We start from the raw sequence: 17,422 nt of genomic DNA on the forward strand, positions 1-17,422 counted from the left end.
GGAGGGTTAAAATAAAATATTACCTGTTTTGGACATTAAAACCCGTAACATTAAACAAACCAGTATCTTCAGATTGACCCACAGTAATTCAGGACTGGTCCTGCTGGGATCGTATTAGGGTCCAGATAAGTTATGTTGCCTCTCAGGGTCACACAGAGTGTTTTCCAATAGCTGATATTGGCCAGACAAGACCAAGACTGATCATTTGGCGCGCGTGTGTGTGTGTGTGTGTGTGAGGGGGGGGGGGGGGGGTTGTAGTCCATGTGAAGAACGTGAACGGTCGGTGAGTCGTGCGTCGTGGTGCGTTATGGTGCGGTGTGATGTCCTACAGGAGCGCGCGTGACTTCACGGTGCGTAAAGACAGTTTTACCACAAAATGTGTGAGCTGCGCTTTTTTACGCGCGCTGCTCCTTTCCCCTCCTAAAAGGAATCCACTCCGGTAACAGGACACTGATGATCTATTTTTAACATCCAACTCACTGAACAGGCTGATATCCAGAAGAAGATGGACCCTCTCGACAACGCCACCGATTTTAACGCCACAAACGGGACAAACGTGTCCGCCAACTACAACTACGCCTTCAACCAGTTCATCCAGCCGGTGTGGCAGATCACACTGTGGGCTGTCGCTTATTGCAGCATCGTTGCGGTGTCTGTGGTCGGTAACGTGGTGGTTATCTGGATTATTCTGGCGCATAAACGCATGAGAACCGTCACCAACTACTTTCTGGTAAGTACCGCATGCTTTCTGTGCGTTATAGGCAGGATTGATTATTGATTCTGGTTCTATTTAAATGTTTAGTTTGTGAAAATGATCAAACTTTTAAACTTGGAGATACTGAAGGTTTGTTGTATTTGTTCCCACAAATATGGATCAATCATCTGCAAACCATCATGAACCAACTACTGCAACACATATCAGCTGCATCCATCATGACTATTGATATAGAAGCGACGATCAACTGCATCGATCTGTGATATGAGTACATTTATTATTTATTTGTACACCAAATAAACAAATTGTATTGGCTGACTGGCAGATATCAACACATGAGATCACTGATTTATGTAAAACCATTCAAGAAGTAAATGAACATACAGTATAAAATCAATAGTCAACATAAAATTCAATTGAAAGTGGTGCAGATTCTTGCATATTGACTTTGTTTACCTTGTAGGATTCAGCTTCTCTGTAAGGATTTTATTATTATTAATGTTTGGTGTATAAAATTCCAGAGATGCCAGTTTCCAAAAGCTAAGATGACATAATGCTTGTTTCATCCGACCAACAGTCCAAATCCAAAGATATTCAGTCCAAAATCACATGAGACGAAGAAAAGCAGCAAATCCTCACATTTGAGAAGCTGTAAACAGCTAATTTGGGCATTTTTGCTTGAAAAATGATTAACAACCAACTGATGAATCAACTAATTGTTGCAGCTCAGACTTTATTAGCTCATAATCTGCTTCAAATGCACATATATTCATCACAGTATTTGAGAAAAAAGGATGTAAATGCAATTAATCAATGCTTTTTATTAAAGAGTTTGGTCAGGCTCATAAATGTTCAGTATATCAGATTATATTGTACATCAGTGTGATATCAGAGGATGTCACGTTGTCCTCCGGGCAGCTCTTCCTTTTTTACTACAAGCTCTATTAATGACATGCTTGTCATTGTGATTCTGATCACACAGTGTGTGTTGGTAGAAAAAAAAGCCTCATACCTGTTCTACTACAGTTATGTCTGGATGCAGCAGGTCATTGGGAGTTTCTTTGCAATAATGCATCACAAGTTAAATTTCTAATGTGATGTGAGCCACATAAACAAGTGAAATGTTAGTATTCTGTCCTCCTTGATTGGGAAATTTGAGATGTGCTACTGTTTTTTTTATGTTTTTGGAAGATGCTTACTGGATTTTGGGGTTTAGCGCTCCACTGAGAATCCTCCCTCTCCAATTAAATGCATCACAAGTCTCTGCGGCCAGTTAATGCAGAGAGATGATTAGATTATATCTTCTGCCTTATTAACTCTGACTACACACTTCTGGCAGTGCTGGTTATAGGCTCGACATAAAGTCAGTTTGCTAGTGTGTAATTATTTATTTCAGTAATTTAAATCACTGTGTTGCAGGTGAACCTGGCCTTTGCAGAAGCCGCCATGTCAGCGTTCAACACGGTGATCAACTTTACCTACGCCGTTCACAACGAGTGGTACTTTGGTTTGGCGTACTGCCGCTTCCACAACTTCTTCCCCATTGCAGCCATATTTGCCAGCATTTACTCCATGACGGCCATAGCGCTGGACAGGTGAGTGACTGTCTATATACTGTGAGAGCCGGCCTGAACAGTATCATCTTAAATCCTACACAGCCCAGGAATCTTTACGACTCTCCACCACAGGACTGGAATTTAAAATGAGCGTTGGTACCTCGAGGCTGTGTAGGCGCTACTGGTGCAATATGGAGGAAACATTATCTAATATAAAGGCTTTTCTCACAGTTCTTGCTTACATGGTTCTATGAAAGGTTATGAAAAAAAGACAACAAGAGTGAGGCTGTACTAACCCAGCAAACATTGAGACGTTGAATGACCGATGTTCGTCCAATCAAGATGTCTCGTTACGGTTCAAAAATAGTTCCAAAGTGGGAATTGTGCCAATGTTTGGGATGTTACCTGGATATCAGCTGGAGGTCCTTCCTGGGCATTTGAGTTTATGTACACAGTGTCCATTCTGCAGCTTTATATACATCCTATATGTCCAGATTAACAACTTAATATGCTACATGTTCTGAAATGGTCCAATCAACATCCTGTCTGACCCGGACGTCTGTTACACATCTTAACAACGCGTCACTTTCAAGACGATCCTGATAATAAATTATATATAAACAAACACACAGGAAACAGATTAAGTATCTTAGTTAATACAAGACATATGCATCATTTTTTACAGAAACACAGACTCAGTATTGACATGCAACAGTATTTTATTAGCATAAACAACACAGAAAAAAGGTGATCATCAAAAGTACAGCTTCTTGTAGATAAATGACAGTTTGAACTCCCATCTGATGCACTTTTCTCCAGTTTCCACTTAGGCACTGCAAAAGGGCTAATGCTAATGCTAACTGCAGCTCAACTCTGCATCAACATCAATAGGTGCGCTCTCTCTCCAGCACCAAACAGGAAGCAGCAAACTGGTTAGTTACTATAACAGCCAAAAAAACTCCTCAAATACCATCACACACACATAATAGACAGTTAATTAACAGTGTTATGAGTCTGTGTTTTAAATTCGGTGTGTATTTGATCCATCAACCAGCACGTATTTAAGTGAGTAATCTTAGTTTTTAAAATGGTTCACCTCTCATTCCCACCAGCTTCTCCCATTAAATAGCCCAGTGAACCAACACAGGCTGGTAACGAGTTTATACAGTTTATCTTTATGGATTATACTGATGCCCAATCGACAAGAACAACGGCTTTTATTTTGTCTTTCTAGTGTTTTTGTGGACATATAAGGAATTGTTAATGTAACATCTCTCAAAGGTAGTTTGGCTTCATATTTTCCCCAGAAAGCACAGAGGGGCTTCAGTTTAATTCATATATATATATATATATATAATATGTATATTTTTTAACATTTTGTCACCACTACAGAAACACCAGCTAATTGCTAGAGTATGATAAGGTTGTCTGACGTCGACTGCTGTAAGTTATTGGTTTGATTAATGGTTTAAAGTCTAATAATGTGTGTTTGTATTGATTACTGACGGTGGCTGATTGCTCTCAGTTTCCAGCGGCAGTATGCAGTAAATGGTTGCCCTTTATGAGTGTGCGTGTTTTTTAAACTACTTTCCTAATTAAACACGATGTGCTTGATGGTGTTATTAATGACTCCTGATGAAACTTGAAAGCTCAGCATTCTCGTTGCCCTTTAAGCTTCTCTTTTTATAACATTTATTCACCTGGAAAAAGCTGATATTTCCTTGTACAATATGACCTCCTCTTTCTATCAGCTGCTGTGTGTCTGCAGTTCATTTACTGGTTTTTCAAACATGATTTCAGGCCAGTTTGGAGGAAATAAATCTGTGACTTTGTATCCAGGCTGCTGCTGTTTCTACTGTATTTCATGCAGTTTGCAGGGTTTCCAACATCCAGTAGCTTAAACTGTTGGTATTTAATGGTTGAAGGTGGTTTCTGTGGGCAGCTGTATTAACTGTGTAGCTGTTTTAACATTGTAAAAATGCAAATGTGATTGTCTTAGTTGATATGATCTAAGAAACGTTAACCCAAAAAAAATGTATTTGCAAAAAGAGTCAATCAGCGTGTTGTATCTGTTGTTTCTCTTCCCAGTTGTTGTTCAGTTATAACTTAATTAATTAATTAGCATTTTTTTGGCTGTTTTTTCAGAACAAACCACTGAAAACATAAGGGCAGCTCCTTTTTCTGCTCCATTGTTCAACAGTTTTTCTAAGCAGGATGGGCAATCATCTCAAAAGGAATCTAGTTGTAGTTTTACACGTTGTCTTTAGATTTGTCAAACTTTCAGAGTCTTTTCAAAGTCTTCTAGTGTCTGGTAGACATTACATCAACATGAAACTCTCCCAGTTAAATCATAAATTCAACCAATAATGAACATCTGGTTCTTCAGTAGAAAGTCGAAGGTCCCGAAAGTTCCCACAATACGTGTTTACTTGTTACACTATACTGGAAAGAAGAGGGAAGAAAATTCCACCATTTCTCTGCTATATTAGAAAACTAAATCAATATGTCCACTGTGTGTATGTGCAAATACACACAAACAGACACACACACTCTGTAACACACATTAACACAAACACGACTGTTAGACTACACTAGTGGTTACACAAAACCAGCCTCAAATACCAAAAACATGGCTGATTGGAAGCTATTGAGGAAAATAAAAGCTTTGAGAAATGGTTGGTAATCATGTAAAATACTCTGTTTTACATATTGTTACTACATAACTTAACAGAAAATGTCTGTCTGTCTTTGTGTGAACAAGACATTTCTGCAGTATGAGGACATGTTGGTGGGTCCTCACATCATCGGAGGGCTGTTTGAGGGTTGAGACTTGGTTTTACAGTTAAGGTTGATTTAGGTTAGGATAAGGGAAAGGGTTTGGGTTAAAGGGGACGTATTATGCTTTTCCTTATTTTCAGACATATATATAATGTCACAATGTCAGATGTTCATGTTAAAAGTGGCCAACGTGTCAAATAACGAGGTAAATGTATGTAGCAGTAATCCCTATTAGCAGCTTCAGATTGCTCTGAACGCTAAGTTTCCAACGTTTTTTCTACTTTCAGCCCGAACTGACATCAGTTCATGACGGATTTCTTTATATGGACATCTGCTACGTGCACAGTGTGCGAGTTTGCTGCTCTGCTTCTGGAGTAGTTACAACAAGCCACGACTCCATTACACAGCACAGCAAAGTAAAATAAATAGTTTACCTGTTAAAGGTGTGCTGGTTGTCTGCAGCTCTTCATAAAACATCATCATCACTGTGGCTGTTTCTGCTTGTACTCTTCCTCCCTGCGTTATTTCTAACTGATCCACTGAACAAATAGGTCCAAATAGCTCCAAATGTTGTTGTTTCGACCGGTTTTTAGCACTGCTAACAAAGCTCTGCTAATTCAGTGAGGAACATGTTTTTACTTCCTGTATATTCTTCACAATAAAAGTCTCCCATTAGTTACTCATTGAAAAGCTTTTAATGAAGCTGTAAAGCAGGAAATGTTTGGTTTGCATTGACGGTAAAATTACACAACTCTGGGGGTGGGGGGCCTTAAAGAGACAGGAGCTAAAACGGAGTGTTAGAGAAAGTGTGTATATTGAGTGGCTGCATAAAGGGCCAGTATAAGATAAATAAGGAGTTTTTTGAACTGTGAATCATGCAGAGCTACTCTAGTGGAGTCCAAAACTAAAAATTTAGAGCTGAAATGAACAGAATAGGTCCTCTTTAAGTATTTAGTTATGATGGTTCAGGTTGGGGTTGGGGGCTAGTGAATGCATTATGTCAGTGAGGGTCCTCACAACTAACTTTAGGGACAAACATTTGTTTACACAGTCACATTGTGGGGTCCTCATAACGTAATTCATTAAATTTTGACTTGGTTTAAGTTTAGGGTCTCCAGGAAATGAATATAAGTTGATGTAATGTTCTCTGAATTGATGGAAACATGATTGTGTGTGTGTGTGTGTGTGTGTGTGTGTGTGTGTGTTTGCTAGATACATGGCTATTATCCATCCCCTGCAGCAGAGGCTGACCTCTACAGAGACCCGTGTGGTGATCGGTGTGATCTGGATACTGGCTCTGCTTCTGGCCTTCCCTCAGTACTACTTCTCGTCCACCGCCGTGCTGCCTGGACGCACCGTCTGCTACATAGACTGGCCTGAATACACCACCGTGGACTTCAAGAAGATGTGAGTACCTGTGGGGAACACATTAGACCATGAAACCAACAGAAGGTTCTGCTTTACTGAGAAGCTGTAAAAGAAAAGTTCTTTTGACAAACAGTTGCTTATTTACACTTCCAGCAAAAATGGAGCAATATTATCATTCATTTGTAGTCATGTTTGTGTTCACCAGATGAATTTAAGTCCAATAATCGCTCTTCTTTAAGCTTCCTTTGGTCACTTTCAGTTCCTGAGATCTACTGTACTATACTCTACTACTATAGTTGCCAACTTTATCTCTCTGTCGCATTTGTTACTTCTAGGCTGGATTATTGCAATTCATTATTATCAGGCTGCTCTAACGAGTCTCTAAAGACTCTCCAGCTGGTCCAGAATGCTGCTGCACATCTACTGATAAAAACTAGGAAAATAGATCATATTTCACCCATTTTAGCTTCTCTGCACTGGCGTCCTGTAAATTCCAGAGTAGAATTTCAAATCATTCTCTTCACCTACAAAGCCTGTAATGATCAGGCTCCATCATATCTTAAAGAGCTCATAGTACCCTACTGGGAGGCAGCGCCTTCAACTATCAGGAGGCATGTTTAAGAGTAGGCTTAAAACTTTACTTTTTGATTAACTTTATAGTGAAACTTTATCAAAGTTTCTGCTATAGGCCTAGACTGCCGGGGGACTTCCCATGATGCACTGAGCTCCTCTCCTCCTCCTCCTCCTCCTCCTCCTCTCCATCTGTACACATTCATATCCCATTAATGCTTGTTACTAACTTGGCATCTTCCCCGTAGTGTTGTGCTTTCTCATCTCGCAGATATTTATGAATCTGTGGTTGTGGACCGCCTGCTGCGCTCGTGGTACTGCTTAACACCTGCTGCTACTAGAATATTAGTCATGTTTTATTATTAGTATCATTGTTATTGTTATTATTGTTGTTGCTGTGCGTCTCGGTGTCTCTCTCTCCTCTCTTCCTCCTTCTTTCTCTCTCAACCCAACCAGTCAAAGCAGATGGCCGCCCACCTAGAGCCACTTGAGGTTTCTTCCTGTTAAAGGGGAGTTTTTCTTTGTTGTTGTCGCCAAATGTTGCTCATGGGGGAATGTTGGGTGTCTGTAAATTAAAGAGATAACTTCTGTTGTGATTTGGCACTGTATAGAATCAACTGTCACTCTCAGTGCTCTCATAGCGTCGTTTTGAGCCGCAGCAGGCAGCTGTTTTCATTAAAAAAAAGTTCTAAAAAGCCACTGTACACTACCTGCTCAGCACCAAACGGCAAACAGACACAGTTAGCTGTAGACTAGCTGGTGAACATAGTGGAGCATTTAGCAGCTAAAGAGCCAGATATTTCCCTCAGGAGTTGGTGGAGAACAAAAACAGAGCTAAAAGAGAGTGAATATTGGACTTACATTCACCAGGTGGACAGAAACACGACTCCACATGAATAATAATGTTGCTCCGTAACTGTTTGCTAACAAGTTCAACATATCAACTTAAAAGGTGACGATATGTCAGTGTTGTGTTCACTATTTGTTGTGAATATAAGTTAATGCAGGTTTATTGTTCCTTTAGAGCTGCAACAAGTCATGAAAGCCTAGTTTGGACACTAATTAAAAGGCTAAAGTGCTGATTTGATTTGGTGGACCTGGTGTAAAACTGGTTCCCATTTTGAATGTGCTCTCATGTTCCATCAGGGACCAGAATAATAACCTAAGGAAATAAACAGTTGGTTGTTGAGCTGAGCTCTTCTTACAGTATTTCCTGGCTTCTCTTCAGGCTGCTCAGGGGTTAGACTCCCCCAGGAGGTCATTTATTTCTTTTAGGGTCAAACCCTTAAAAAGAAAGTCATTCTGACTGCTGGTATTTCAAGAATTTGATGCTCAGTAACCTTATTATTCCATGCTTACGAGCCTATATTAATCCTGTGGCAATAACACACCCTTGTGGTTAATGAGGTCTGATCCCTTGTCGTCCCACACTGGATATGATACCTGCTGCTGCTGCTGCAGAGAAGCTTCATCCAGGCTGACACGGAGCAATAACCTTTCCCTTGAGGGATTAATTTAGTATATGAGAAAATAAACCCCTGTAGCTAAAATGAATCCCGCTCCGGTGATGAATCTGTCTATGAGTGCTTGATTGCCTCAGGAAATATGTGGAGCTAAAAGAGGAAAAAGGGGCTTCTTAAATTAATGCCTGGTAATCACCCATCTCTTCCTCTTTAATACACCTTCCCAACATCTGTGCAAATTAAAGCATCTTTAATTTAGTGGTTCTGATGTCTTGAGGCCGAGCTCGTTGCAGAGAAATCACTTCCATGTTGGTGTGTGTATTCTGTGTGTTTGTGTTTTAATGAATGTGTGAACAATAATGAAGATAATATTAAATGTTTAAACCAGTGGTTTCCAACCTTTTTGGCTTGTGACATCTTACAAAAAAGTAGCGTCTGTTTGAGGCTCTTCTTCTTCTCACATGATTTAATTTGCTGTCAGTAATTATTACTCAAAGAGGACCAATTACCCAATATTTCACAACAAAAGCAAATACTGGAGAAACTTCCAAGATATGAATACAAGTCTGTGTAGAAGAACTTTATTTTCGCTGCTTCCATTAATCACCTTTGATTCGTCTTGTGATCCTTTGAAGAGGAACAACCTCCGCGAGCTACAACAGTAAAATATCACTTAGGCATCAGTATTAAGAATATGAGAGTAAGTAAGACTTAAAGATACCTTCCAGATATGTATAAAAATACTCTGCTTTAAATAATCATTTGTGTCTAATCTAAAAGTTCAATTACTTCATTAAAATCCTCAAAGAATCAATGAATATGTCAATATTTTTCATTCTAGACCACGATTGGCTCTAAACTAATTGTGATGTCACACATCCTGCTCGTAGGTTCACGAGTTAAACTGAGATTTCAGGTGAAAACAGAGAAACTTTCCTCCTTCAGCAGATGAATGTGAAACAAACTCTGAACAGAGAAGAAGAACAAACATCCAACTGAAGGAACGAGAACAAAAAACATGATTTTGAGAGGGATTTTGCAGGCAGGACTCTTATTCATAGTGGAGTATTTCTACACTGCTGTATTGGTACTTTTACTTAAAGGGTAACTACACACTAAATCAACAATTAAAAACAGCTTTTTCTTGCTCAAAATTTGCTTATTTCTGGCTGCTTGGATTTGACAATTCAGTTCAGCCTCTCTAATCGTGGCATATTAGGCAAGAGGTCTATTTTGTATTCATTATTTCAACCTTTATTTACACAGCGTGGTCCAATGAGAGCAGAAACACTCTCTTTTGCATGACCACCCTGTTTAAAAAGGGCAATAAAAAACATAAATGTCATGAAGGCAAATAAGTGATAAGATATATATAAAGGAGATGTATATCAGTTGCTGTATCAAGTGTAAATAGTGCTCAAACACTGGTTCACTATAGTCTCAGTTTGGTTATCTATATTTCACATCACTCAACTTTTGTTTAGCACGCTGCATGTATAGTAGATGAATAAATGAGTATCAGATTAGATCGTTAGCTGTAGCTTGGTGACACTACCTGCCACTAATTTTTACCTTAATTTGGTGGCACGTTAATGTCAAGAATTTCTTATAATTACTATCAGTTTGTTTAATATTGTCACAAACCGGCTCAATGAATGTGACAAAGAGGGGAAGCAAGTCAGGTTCAGGTGCCAATTATTTGTTTTATTTGAAACTAAAACAAATATATATTTATATACAAAAGGCATGAGGTGTGGAGAGTAACTGCATCAGTCGTGTATGTAGTGTGTGGATGAGTGAGATGTTTATATGCTTCTGTTGAATGCAAAAGAAAAATACCAAAACAAACAAAAACCGGGAGAGATGTGGATCCCAGGAGAGAGAGAGAGACAATGCATCAGAGTGGTATTTATAGCCTTAGTCGAGGCCTATCCAGGTGTCCCTGCATTACCCTAACAACCCTCCCTGACTGCCAGCTCCTGCAGAAAGTGGCCAGGTAAACCACTGCGGGCAGAAAGGGAGGGGTCGTAACAATATTTAATCCAATACAGGCTGGATTCAACTAAACAACACTAAGCGCTGCAAACCAGCAGTTCTGAAAAACTATATTTACACATCATTAATCTCTTTTTCCTCTTTCACTCATTTCCTTTTTGTCGTGTCTCCTGGTGAACCTGCTTTAGATACTATGTTTGCGTGACACTCCTGATCTACTTCCTGCCCCTTGGCATCATGGGATGTGCATACACGACCGTGGGCGTTACCCTCTGGGCGAGTGAGATTCCCGGAGACTCCTCTCAACACTACAAAGAGCAGCTTATTGCAAAACGCAAGGTGATGCTAACACACACACACACACACACACACACACACACACACACACACACACACACTGCTACCAGTTGTGTCTTCCCCTGCAGCCTCCTGAGTGGCCGTGCACCATCATTAAACACTATCGTTTCATTTAATGGCTTTTTAATCCCCATTTGAAAACAAACACAAATTGAAAAGATTATTTTAAACCCTCTGCGCCTCCACGTCTCCTCCCTGTTGTTGTCTGCGGCAGGTGGTGAAGATGATGATTGTGGTGGTTTGTACCTTCGCTGTCTGCTGGCTGCCCTATCATATCTACTTCTTACTGCACCAGTTCTTCCCTGATCTGTTCGAGCACCGCTACATCCAACAGGTCTACTTGGCTATCATGTGGCTGGCAATGAGCTCCACCATGTACAACCCCATCATCTACTACTGCCTCAACATCAGGTAGGAAATCAGCTTTACTTTACGATTTACAAAATGGCCGCCTGTGTGGGACGTTCATCTGTTTCCCTATCGTTTGTGTAGGCTCATGTGGTAGATAATCTATATTTGTGTCTATAATCCTGTTAAATCCATCCTGTTATTAAATGTTTGTCCACCTCTCGGCAGGTTCAGAGCAGGTTTCCAGCAGGTGTTTTGTTGCTGTGCTTCCACCGTCGCCAAAGAGGAGCTCGAGCTCAAATCACCCCGCTACCTGCAAACACAGGTGTGTGAGAGAAAGACTGACTGACTGTTCACACAGAATGCAAAGTCAATCTTAGAGGTGGTGAGATTGCATTGAAAAACAATTAAAAGACAAAATTAGATGCAAATTTGCACAGGAAGATGCTAACTGATGCAAGTGCGCAAGTTAAAAATGTTTCCATTAAGCAAAAAATTGGGGCTTTATGAATCTGCTTCATGGATGTACAGAGAGGAGAGGAGGAAGGAGAGAGACTGGAGGGAAATAACTGCAGTGTCTGATGAGTGCTGAATTCAGTCAGAAGTTGAGCTGAACTCAAACTCACAGACATGGTTGGTGCGTCTGTTGCTAGCTAGCTAACAGCTAACGTCTGTCAGTTGGTACACTGGCTGTTTGGGACAAATAGTCCAATGGTCAGTCATGAGAATGATGCAAGGCATAAATTTGCTTTGCTTTCTGTCTGAACATACCTTGAGAAAGATCTTTTCCCCCCCACCATCCCACCAAAGATTTTCATCTTTTAAGTTGATATGTTGAACTTGCTAGCAAACAGTTGCTTATTTCCACATCCAGCAGTTACGGAGCAACATTCATTTGGAGTCGTGTTTCTGTCCACCTGGTGAATGTAAGTTCAATATTCACTCTCTTTTAGCTCTGTTTCTGCTCTCTACCAACTCCTGAGGGAAATATCTGACTCTTTAGCTGCTAAATGCTCCACCAGCTAGTCTACAGCTAACTGTGTCTGTTTACCGTTTGCAGGTAAGCAGGTAGTGTACAGTGGCTTTTTAGAGCTTTTTCACTCAGAAAAAAATGCCGTTTCTGTTGGAAACAACAGTGAATAAAAATAGTAAAGATGTGGGCTGTAAAACCGAAACAAAGGGCTGAAAGAGGCTAAAACGGAGAACAGCAGAGTTGGCGATAATTCTGCAGGTTCATCACTATGAGTGACTCCTTTCACATTACATGTTCTCATTTGATTCATTGTGAATATAAAAATATTGATTTGTGCAGCAGAATTTCACTGATTTCATGAATCTAATGATAACTTAACCGTCTCTATTTCCAGGTGAGCATATATCGAGCCAGTCGGATGGAGACCGTTGTTTCCACTGCCGTCAACCCTGCAGCGGTGGAGAAAAAGAGGGCAGAGCTGCCGTCCTGCGGCCCTCACAGCCAGCCTCATGTGGAGGTCACATCCAACGGCCCCGGCTCAGAGACGTTCACCAGAAGCCTGAACAGTCTTTCACATTAGAGCGAAGACCATCATGAGTCATTCAGTGTGGAAACAAAGTCCTGATGTATGACGAGCAGCGGCTCCAACCTGGCGTTAACGTCATCTACTGTTGTACAGGCCAAGTGCATTTATTTAGCTATGTTATTGTGTTTCAACCAGCTAGCCAAGTGCATTAATACCCAGCGGATGCCTGCAGCGTCAGTGGATGTCTTGAGGAGATGTCTTGAAAACATAAAGTAGACGTGAACCTCAGACGCCCGATAGCGGCAGTGGAAACACGGCAGTGGAACTCACACTGGTTTGCTTCATCACTCAGCATGTGTGCGGCGCCGACACTTGACCCCCGGCATTCTCGGGCGAGTTTTGGAAAACGTGACCCTGCGCTTCCCTTGGCAACAGTATCACGTCAAGTTGAGTTCATAGCGATGCTGTGTTTGTGTTGAGAGGCAGACAGACAGTGTGTGTGTGTGTGTGTGTGTGTGTGGGGAGAGCTAGCACCTGTTGGACAGGATTAGCCCCTTGTTTTGACAATGTGTAGAGCAGGGTTTAGTCTGCAGCAGCCAGGTCACTGGCCGACTAAATATAGAGGACGGCGCAGAGGAAAAAAGACACATATAGAAGGATTTATGAAGTGTTAAAGGAAAGAAGTGAACAAGAAAACATGAGAAGCTTCACTACAGCAAGCGATTTACTCAAGTACTATACTTAAGTACAGTTTGGAGTATTTCTGTTTTATGCTACTTTATACTTCCACTCCACTACATTTATTTGACAGCTTTAGTTACAAGTTACTTTTCAGATTAAAATTTTACATGAAATAATGTAATGAACTCACAAAATACAAAAGATAATTAAAGTTTAAAGGATAAAGCTGGTGATTTTCTACGTTTTTCTTATTGTCAACAAATGTCATGTTTGGAGCCAAACCAACAATGGCTGCACTGGGTGACATGTTCCTTCATCATGAAGAGTTTGGTCACGTTAACTTGTTTAGAAATGACTCCAAACACTCATAACAGCATCATATTTTCAGTCTCCAGAGAGTAGTTTTGTGTAAGACAGACGCCACTGAGCATGTGCAGGAACACAGTTCTGTTTACAGCTTCACTAGCTTGTTGTGCTACATATCACAACCTCTGGACTTTGTACTGAAATTCTTTGAGAAATGTGCAATGTAATACACTCTACTACACTCACAGAACTACTCTCTGGATACTGAAAATGTGATCACTGTTATTAGTCTTTGGAGCCGTTTCTAAACAAAGTAACATGACCAAACTCTTCATGATGAAGGAGCATGTCACCCAGTGCAGCAATGTGACTCACTGACGTGTTTTTAATAGTTTTTGGACAATAACAGAGGAATAAGATATATCAGGCTTTGGATACACACACACTACTTGTTAGTAGATCAGTTCATTGTTGGTTTGGATCCAAACATGAGATTTATTGACAAGAAGAAAAGTATAGAATCCTTTAAACCAGTGGTTTCCAACCTTTTTGTCTTGTGAGCTCTGTTGTGTCTCCTTGTCACATTTCACATGTCTATGAGTTGTTAACAGCTCCACCAAATAGTGATTTTTCCCTCTAAACTTCTCACATGCTTTCATTTCAATAAATGTTCAAATGATCCAATATTTCAGCAAAAATCAAAGATTAGAGAAAAAGTCTGAAAACTGAAAACATTTGTGTATCAGAACTTTGTTTCTTCTTCTTTCCTCTCCCATTAATCATCTCACCACCCCTCAGATTTATCTGCTGACCCTTTGGAGGGGCCCCGACCCCTAGGTTGGGAACCACTGGACTAAACTAGCTAACTGTATATAAAGTAGTGTAAACTAGCTCCACCTCCAGCAGCTACAACAGTAACATGCTGCTCTAACACTGATGCTTCACTATTAATAATCTAATGATGTCATATATAATAATATGTCAGTCAGATGGGACATTTTACTGCAAAACAAATACTTTTACTTTTAATATTTTAAGTAAATTTAGCTGATAATAGTCCTGTACTAATGAGGATTTAATATCCAGGAGTTTTACTTGTGATGGAGTATTTTTTAATTGTGGTATTGGTATTTTTACTCGATTACTCGTGTTATCAAATGCATCTCTGTTTACAAGCTGTAGATCAGGGGAGGAGGTGCGTCACCAGAGAGGAATGACGCTATTTCAGCCTCGCAGACAACAGCTGCTCAAAACAAAGCGATGAATGTCCACGTACAGTTTTACTGGACTGTGTAACTGCTCGACTGTTTACTGTTGTGTGAGTGTGTGAGGACCAAATATTATGATGTCTATGATTTATGAAGACACCTTTTCATTTAATAGTTCAGTGCTGTTTCCATTACAGAACAGTTTGTGCAGTAGTAGTTGTGGCTTTTTTCAAGGTTCAGTTCACCCAAATTGGAAAAAAAAAAGTTTTCTCACCTACCTCTAGTGGTATGTATGCATGCATATTGTTTTTATTTTACTGTATATGTGCAGGTTTTTAGCTTTCAGACTGCAAGATTTTAGCTGCCACATCAGAAATAGACTTGTGAGATGGGGAGAGCATTTTGGGCACCCATGGTTTTCATCTTTGGACGAGTTTAGGCAACTCATACAGTGGTCGCAGTTCTCCTGTGACTCGGATGGGCATAAAATTCTCCTGGATCAAAAGTACAAAAGATAAATAACTGCATCAGACAATATCTGGACCTTAATAAGTCAAATTTACAAGCCTGTGGACATAAACAGTTCGGGGTAGAAATTAACTACGACTCCCATGATGCATTATGCTATGAAACATCCAATCACCAAGCTTAAATGCTGTGACATGTGCTGCGAGTTAATTTTGGATGAATTTATCAACTATGATCTTGTGTTTTGTTCATAACTGCATCAACAAAGCATTTTGAATACACTCTGACTGGCTGAGGCTCATGGGTATTGTAGTATTTTAAATTGTCCGCCAAAACTGCTAGAAAAAAAACATGATTTTTCAGAAACAGATTTTCAATAATCAAAACTGGTAGCCTCAACATAAACTTACAGCCTTGTTCAATTGTCTGTGAAATAAGTTTCTATGTTAAAAAACACTGAGGATGATGTTTAAAGAAAATACAGAATGTGGAAAAACCATAGACTGTGTAAAAATATGGACGTAGTTACCGTGACGTCACCCGTTGGTTTCTGAGGAGCGGTTTTGAAGCTCAAAGTGAGCCGCTCAGGCCGTCGCCATCTTGGCAGTGCGTGACTCTGCCTAACTCCCAGCCAATCAAAAATGGGCAAAGAGGCGGGCCGAATGGCTGAAACAAGCCTCCTAGCGGCTGGCGGACCTGTCACTCAAAGCAGCCATGTCCTTCATTATGCATAACTTTACGGCTTAATAAAATTTAAACGGGTGAGTTATAAAAAAATTCACCCCCCGTACAGTTGTCATGAAAGAGGAAATTAGCTACAGAGACAAAAACCGTTGTTTGTACCAGGCTGTAAACATGTTTATTTCTGCTGTAAAGTTGGGCATTTTAACATGGGGGTCTATGGGGATTGACTCGCTTTTGGAGCCTGAAGTGGCCATTCGAGGAACTGCAGTTTTTGGCTTCATTTTTCAGCCCCGGAGATCGCCACTTGGGAAAAACATGGCTCCTTCCACTTCACAACTCTATTGATCTCATGTGTTTCAGCAACAAGGAACTTTGTTGTATTTGCTGTACTGCTGTTTTGTCTTTTAACTTCTTGTTTACACTGGACATAGGGATATAGTGTCGCATTGTGTGGGTGGACATTTGCTGCTTGTGCCTGCATTTCAACAAAACTCATCACTTTTATACAATATAACAAACAGGATTAAGGACTGACAGAGCTGGAAAGAAATGAGAGACTTCCTTCTAAACCTCTTATTACCACAATGGCACTAAATGGCACTATCATTTCTCCCACACAGCACCGGGATCAGCTGCTCATGTTACTGTTATAAAAGTCATGGTGAGTGCTCGCAATGTGTCTGTATTTCTGTTTTTAATATGTGTTTCTAACAAGATGATATCAGAGCAGAAGTTGTCTGAATGTGATTGTTCAAAACATTAAACATTTTACCATGACATGGGCTTATTATTGTGTAACGAGCATACTATTTAAAATCATATGAATAAAATATACATTATTTATTACATGGTTGGATATTTACCAGTCCTTACATTCCAGCCCTCACCTATGGTCACGAGCTTTGGGGAGTGACCAAAAGAAAGAGACTGTGGCTAAAGCGTCCTAAGTTTCCTTTGTAGGGTGTCTGGACTCAGCCTCAAAGACAAGCTCAGATATCAGGAGGAAGCTCGGAGAAGCTCCTTTGTATTGAATGGAGCTAGGGGTGTGCCCGAATACAAATACGTTACTCGGCAAAGCACAAATAGTGGGTTTTTTATGAATATTTGTTTCATACAAATGTTTTAAAAATTATTTGTTTTCAGGAAGAAAAAAATCATGTTAAATACCAGCGAACAGGTCAGTTATAGTCGCTATCTCAGTGTCTCTCCTCTGCTCCACTGTTACGTCTATCAGCAGGTCTCAATGAGGGGAGTCACATCCACCTGCTACATGACGCACATTTTCTAATTTGGACATCAGTCCCGGAGTTGGGGGTGTTCCCCAGAGATAAAGCTGAACTACTGACACAAATGAAGTGCTCCCAAGGGAACACTTATTGTAACAATTTAATTTTCTAAAATTAAAAGCGTAATAAAAACAAAAACA

General features: G+C 40.2%; 1 protein-coding gene across 2 annotated transcripts; it reads left to right on the forward strand.

Annotated features, from left to right (window-relative positions):
• The first annotated feature begins 297 nt into the window (after positions 1-297).
• LOC137170622 (substance-P receptor-like) lies at positions 298-16,846 on the forward strand. Of its 2 annotated transcripts, XM_067574128.1 has the most exons (8): positions 298-730; positions 2,135-2,310; positions 6,262-6,456; positions 10,634-10,784; positions 11,017-11,213; positions 11,379-11,475; positions 12,025-12,076; positions 12,518-16,846. In XM_067574128.1, the coding sequence occupies exons 1-8, from the start codon at positions 506-508 to the stop codon at positions 12,718-12,720; spliced, it is 1,296 nt and encodes a 431-aa protein (XP_067430229.1). In that variant the 5' UTR covers positions 298-505; the 3' UTR covers positions 12,721-16,846. The 2 variants fall into 2 exon arrangements, with proteins under 2 accessions (XP_067430229.1, XP_067430230.1); XM_067574129.1 differs by lacking the exon at positions 12,025-12,076 and having other exon boundaries at positions 300-730.
• The last annotated feature ends 576 nt before the right edge of the window (positions 16,847-17,422 follow it).

Source organism: Thunnus thynnus, chromosome 19 (genome assembly GCF_963924715.1).
Source record: "Thunnus thynnus chromosome 19, fThuThy2.1, whole genome shotgun sequence".
Lineage (NCBI taxonomy): Eukaryota > Metazoa > Chordata > Actinopteri > Scombriformes > Scombridae > Thunnus > Thunnus thynnus.